This window comes from Portunus trituberculatus, chromosome 4 (genome assembly GCF_017591435.1).
Source record: "Portunus trituberculatus isolate SZX2019 chromosome 4, ASM1759143v1, whole genome shotgun sequence".
Taxonomy (NCBI): Eukaryota; Metazoa; Arthropoda; class Malacostraca; order Decapoda; family Portunidae; genus Portunus; species Portunus trituberculatus.
Genome location: NC_059258.1, coordinates 6,899,071 through 6,905,070, shown reverse-complemented (window position 1 = coordinate 6,905,070; position 6,000 = coordinate 6,899,071). Strand labels below are relative to the sequence as shown.

The 6,000-nt window shown below is 47.1% G+C and overlaps 1 protein-coding gene and 1 long non-coding RNA gene across 4 annotated transcripts in view; one reads left to right on the top strand and one right to left on the bottom strand.

The window, feature by feature from the left end:
• Nucleotides 1-1,623, bottom strand: part of LOC123512422 (heparan sulfate 2-O-sulfotransferase hst-2-like) — a 27,268-nt gene extending 25,645 nt beyond the window's left edge. The window contains exon 1 of one of the 2 annotated variants that reach the window (XM_045268826.1): nucleotides 1,471-1,623. In XM_045268826.1, coding sequence (XP_045124761.1) covers nucleotides 1,471-1,511 — 41 coding nt within the window. In that variant the 5' untranslated portion in view covers nucleotides 1,512-1,623. Of the gene's footprint in view, nucleotides 1-892; nucleotides 1,102-1,470 lie in introns of those variants that run through there. The other variant, XM_045268835.1, reaches the window with a different exon arrangement.
• The window catches only part of LOC123512440, a 36,813-nt gene that overhangs the window by 15,577 nt on the left and 15,236 nt on the right, over nucleotides 1-6,000 (top strand). The gene's annotated exons all lie outside the window — the stretch shown is intronic.

Genomic DNA, 6,000 nt, shown 5'->3' with positions numbered 1-6,000 from the left:
ATATATATATATATATATATATATATATATATATATATATATATATATACACACACACACACACACACACACACGAATATATATAGCTGTCATAAGTTCAGCTATCGAGCAGGGGCGAGGGAAGGAAGGGGAGGGACGATATACGGATCTCATACGTGTCATGACACTGTTTGGGTGAATACGGGTCTCTATCAGTCTCGTAGAATACAGGTTCAGCTAGCTAGCAAGGGCGAGGGAGGAAAGGGAAGGGACGGTATACGGGTTTCGTACAAGTCATGACGCTGTTTGGGGATGAGGGAAGGAAGAGTGAACGGTAGAGGAAGGATATAGTGATCGAGAGAGACCTCAGAAGTGGATTGAAATTCAATTGAGAGGGAAAGGTAACAATAAATAATTGATGAAAATTAATACAAATAATTATTGTACGGATGACGGGTGAAGAGGATGGGAGGAGGACAAGGGTGGGGACTGCGGATGAAGCGTGTGATTCCGTTGGTCAAAATTTCCCTAGATTTTGGAACATTTTGAGTTTTCTTCCCTGTTTCCCTGTTGAGACCTATATTTCCCTAAAACGGAAATTTCCCTGCATCTGGCAGCTCTGTACGGAGGAGGAAAACACTCTCTCTCTCTCTCTCTCTCTCTCTCTCTCTCTCTCTCTCTCTCTCTCTCTCTCTCTCTCTCTCTCTCTCTCTCTCTCTCTCTCTCTCTCTCTCTCTCTCCATAAAACCCACTGAACAACGAAAAAATTAAGACACGAAGAAAAAAAAAAAAACCGCTGAATTGTAACCCCGTAAGAAACACGCGCACATTACGTAAACCAAACACGCTCTCTCTCTCTCTCTCTCTCTCTCTCTCTCTCTGGCTGCTGCTGACGATGATACCGCTGACTCACCCACCGACCGGCAATGTAGCTTCCTGTAGGCGGCTCTTCCCTTCCCTATTATGGCGCCAGTATTGAGTAGAGGGGGTGGGAGAGGGCAGGAGGGAAGGGATGGATATGGCAGGGTAGGGCCGTCATTACCCTCCTCCCCCTCCCCCTTTTTCCACTGTCCTTCCTATTGTTGTTGTTGTTGTTGATGTTGTTTGTTATGGTGGTCTAGAGAGAGAGAGAGAGAGAGAGAGAGAGAGAGAGAGAGAGAGAGAGAGAGAGAGAAAGGGTGGGGGCTTAATTCATGAAGAGAAGAGGAAAACACATGGAGAAGGAGGAGGAGGTGGAGGTGGAGGTAGAGGAGGAGGAGGAGGAGGAGGTCATATGTGTGTGTGTGTGTGTGTGTGTGTGTGTGTGTGTGTGTGTGTGTCTGTCTGTCTATGTGATTGCACTTAATTAAAACTACGTACTGACACACACACACACACACACACACACACACACACACACACACACACACACACACACACACACACATTTCAGTACACTTTGATAGCCACCGGACAATACAAACAAACAAACAAACGAACAAACAGACTTACAGTGCAATTAGAACTTTACATCTCATTATGGTGGGTGGCATCGAGGAGGAGGAGGAGGAGGAGGAGGAGGAGGAGGAGGAATCACTTCACTACTAAATAAATAGATAAACACAAATAAAAAGAAAGATTCGTTTAGAGAGAGAGAGAGAGAGAGAGAGAGAGAGAGAGAGAGAGAGAGTAATTAATTTGAGGGAGAGGAGTAAGAGTGAGAGAATTTATATTGAGAAAGAGGGAAACAATAATGACAATATATAATGCTTTGGGAGAGCAAGACCACTGTTTGAGAGAGTAGAGAGTAGAGAGAGAGAGAGAGAGAGAGAGAGAGAGAGTGGTGTGGGAGTGAGTGAGTGAGAGTGAGAGGGAAGGCGGGGAGAGAAGTCAGGGAGAGCAACTGACGTCCTCTCACAACCACGTCTGACTGCAAACTGATAAAAACTCTTGTTGCTGATACGACTACTCTCTCTCTCTCTCTCTCTCTCTCTCTCTCTCTCTCTCTCTCTCTCTCTTGTAGGAGTAACTCGAGACCCCACGAAGGGTGTAAAAAGTGTGTGTGTGTGTGTGTGTGTGTGTGTGTGTGTGTGTGTGTGTGTGTGTGTTTCATAGAGGTTATTCCTTTCAAGTGTGTACAGTGTGCATGTGTTTGTGTGTGCGTTCAACATAGGCAAGTCTTTCTCCTCCTCCTCCTCCTCTTCTTCTTCTTCCTCTTCCTCTTCCTCTTCCTCTTCCTCTTCCTCCCTCCTCCTCCTCCTCCTCCTCCTCCTCCTCCTCCTCCTCCTCCTCCTCCTCCTCCTCCTCCTGAAGTATGATCGAGTTGAGATCATTCTTGTGGCGAGGAGGAGGAGGAGGAGGAGGAGGAAATCAGATAAGGAAGGGGAAAGGAAAGATGAGATGAGGAGGAAAGAAGAGGTAGGAGGAGGAGGAGGAGGAGGAGGAGGAGGGTCAGGCAGGAAAGAAGAAAAAAATAAGAGAAGGAAAATAATGGAGAAAAGAAGAACAAAACGGAAGAGAAAGAGAAAGAAATAAGAAGTATGAGAGAGAGAGAGAGAGAGAGAGAGAGAGAGAGAGAGAGAGAGAGAGAGAGATAATATACTCTTTTTTCCCCTTCCCATAATAAGTATGGAAGACGATATGGGAAAAGAAGAGGAGGAGGAGGAGGAGGAGGAGGAAGGGGACTGATTCACACCTCCAACTGGTTATGGGGAGGGAGGATAGGGGTGTAGGGATGTACCGGAAGAACGTGGGGGAGGAGGAAGGGAGTAGGAGGAGGAGGAGGAGGAGGAGAGGAGGAGGAGGGGGGAGGGAAATGGGGCGAGACAGGAAGGGAGGAAGGGGGAAGGGTTAGTCAGATAGGTTAGGGCAGAGGTTCCTGACTTTTTCTGGCGCTGTGTACTGTTCTCATGACCTTAATTCAGTGCACTCTCTACATATACTGGCACTGCTGGCTGCTCCTCCGCTACTTGACTAAGACTAGTTGAAGTGACACGGGTTTTTAAGTGTTTCTGTGGTGTTAATGACAGGTCGACAGTATTTTTTGGGTACTGACAGAAGGAACGCTCTTACGAAAGACTAGTTGAAGTGACACGGGCTTTCAAGTGTTTCTGTGGTTTTAGTGGCAGGTCGACAGTATTTCTTGGGTACTGGCGAAATAAATTAACGCTCTTACGAAAGACTAGTTGACGTGACACGGGTTTTCAAGAGCGTTTTTGTGGCTCTAGAGACATATTGACAAGATTTCTGTGTTATGAACAGGAGAAACACTTGAGAACTCGACTAAACATTTCTATAGCCTTGAAAATTTATAGTGGTGAAATTATACAGGTTTTCAGTGATACCCGACACTCTATAGCTAGACTCAGATATGCTGCCCAACGTCCTGGCTCGGGGTTCTAGGGGGTGCATGCAGGTCCACTCCTACTTGCACGAGCGCATTCATACAATAAAACAGTGATGATGTGGGCGGAGCCGTCAACATCACCGCCCAGCTCTGTGGTCTCACGCTGAACTCCGAGTTAGTTAGCATCTCGGCATGTACTGTACTATCTCTCTCAGGACACTCAGTCGACCCATTATTGACTTCACTGTGCAGCGCGGCGTCATCCCCCTGACCCTACAGTCTGTCTGCGTACTCTAAAATGGCTCCTGGATTTCAAACACATTGTAGCTTATTGGTAACGTAATTGTTTTGATGTGAATGATACTTGTTTTCTGTTGGTCAACGCAAGGACAGCTTACGGTTTGCCTCAAGATCTGACAACCACGCATTCCCTGGCACACCATTCAAACCCAGACCCAGGAGCCACTTTAGAGTAGACAGACTAGTGTGGTGCTCATGCAGCAAGGCGGTCTAAACTGGCGACAGGGTCACAGGGAAGCGGAGGGGAACAGATAAGGGTGATGGGGGCGTGGTCAGATGGCAATGTGATGTTCTGGTACATTACAAAGTTGGATGTGCAACTGAGCAGGTTTTGATGACAATATACAGGAGGCCAGCTCTGATACCCGCGATTGCCCTTGCTGATAGTTAATTTGCTTTTTGTAATGATTATTGCATGTGTTGAGGCTGGTCAGAGGTAACAAGTGTCCATCAGCACACATCCCCTGCAGTGCCTCAGCGTCACCTTTCACGATGCGAACTGTCTCCACAGTGTCGGGGGTGTAGGTACTAGGACACATCATTAATTACACCAAGGCTAACTGGCAACTCACGCATGCTTGTAGTGCCATAACGAGTGTCATACACACACACACACACACACACACACACACACACACACACACACACACACTTGTTATGATTGCTTGTTTTGATTTTCCCTTCACAAGCGTCACGGGACCGTCCTGCTTGTGTGCTGGTCAGATTCACCTTCCTCTTCCTTCACCACAGGTACACTCACGCCTCCCCAAACTCTTCCCCCCTTCTCCTCAAACCCCTTCCTTCTCCTCCCCTCCTACTGTTCCTGATATATATATATATATATATATATATATATATATATATATATATATATATATATATATATATATATATATATATTTTTTTTTTTTTTTTGTGTGTGAGTGCTAATTCTCTCTCTCTCTCTCTCTCTCTCTCTCTCTCTCTCTCTCTCTCTCTCTCTCTCTCTCTCTCTCTCTCTCTCTCTCTCTCTCTCTCTCTCTCTCTCTCTCTCTCTCTCTCTCTCTCACACACACACACACACACACACACACACACACACACACACACACACACACACACACACAAGACAATGAGGGAAGCTGCAAGAGGCTGTCAGGCCTACACGTGGCAGTCCCTGCATGAGCAAAGTTGCCTAATTCCATCTATCATCTCCATCCGTAAATTTGGCTAATCTTTTAAAGCTCCCTATTGACTCACCACCAACAACATGGTTACTCAGTACACCATACTCTATAGAACCTTTGTGTGGTGCGACGCAGCTGTCGGGGGAAGGGACAACATGCAACCTTTGCCATGTCAGTAAAGGTGTAGAGCGGCGGTCCCGGGGCATTTAGCGTCACTGAGGTAGTAACATTGTTGGTACTTATCGAGAAGTTATGTGGAATATGTGTTAAGTACTCGTAAGTTGAGGGTTGTTGATGTGAAGGTGGACAGCAGCGGGTGTCAGGAATCGACTTTGGTAATGTTGTGAGAAATTACTTGTGGTGTGTCCAAGCATCCATGTTTGGAATTATGCTCTGCTGTTCACCTCACGCAGCGGGTAATAAGTGTCTCAAGAACAAGTGTTGTGGTGAAGCGTGGCGCGGTGCTGCACGTCCCACAAGTCCTTAACCCCTTCAGTACTGTGACACATTTCTACCTTGAGTTTGGGGTGTGATTAGACTGGTGTGTGTGTGTGTGTGTGTGTGTGTGTGTGTGTGTGTGTGTGTGTGTGTGTGTGTGTGTGTGTGTGTGTGTGTAATTCACCACGGTCGTCTGATGGTCACCCAGACAGCCTTTCCCAATATGGAACAAGCTCAGAGCTCATAGACCGACCTTCGGGTAGGACTGAGACAACAACACACTCCACACACCGTGTGAGGCCAGAATGCCTGGGATTATATCCCTTACCTATTTACTGTTAGGTGAAGAGGGGCTACATACACGTTAAGTAGCTTGCCCATTTGCCTCTCCGCGCCTGGGACTCGAACCCAGACCCTCAGTTATGAGCTAAGCGTGCTAACCCCTACACTATACGATGTGTATGCGCGCATGTGTGTGTGTGTGTGTGTGTGTGTGTGTGTGTGCTAGGTGAACAGGGCTACACCCAAATATCGTGTGTGTGTGTGTGTGTGTGTGGTGTGTGTGTGTGTGTGTGTGTCTACGGTGTGTGTGTGTGTGTGTACGGTGTTTCACTGTTTGATCTGGTGCAGACAGCCAGACGTTACCCTACGGAACGAGCTCAGAGCTCATTATTTCCGATCTTGGGATAGGCCTGAGACCAGGCACACACCACACACCGGGACAACAAGGTCACAACTCCTCGATCTACATCCCGTACCTACTCACTGCTAGGTGAACAGGGGCAACACGTG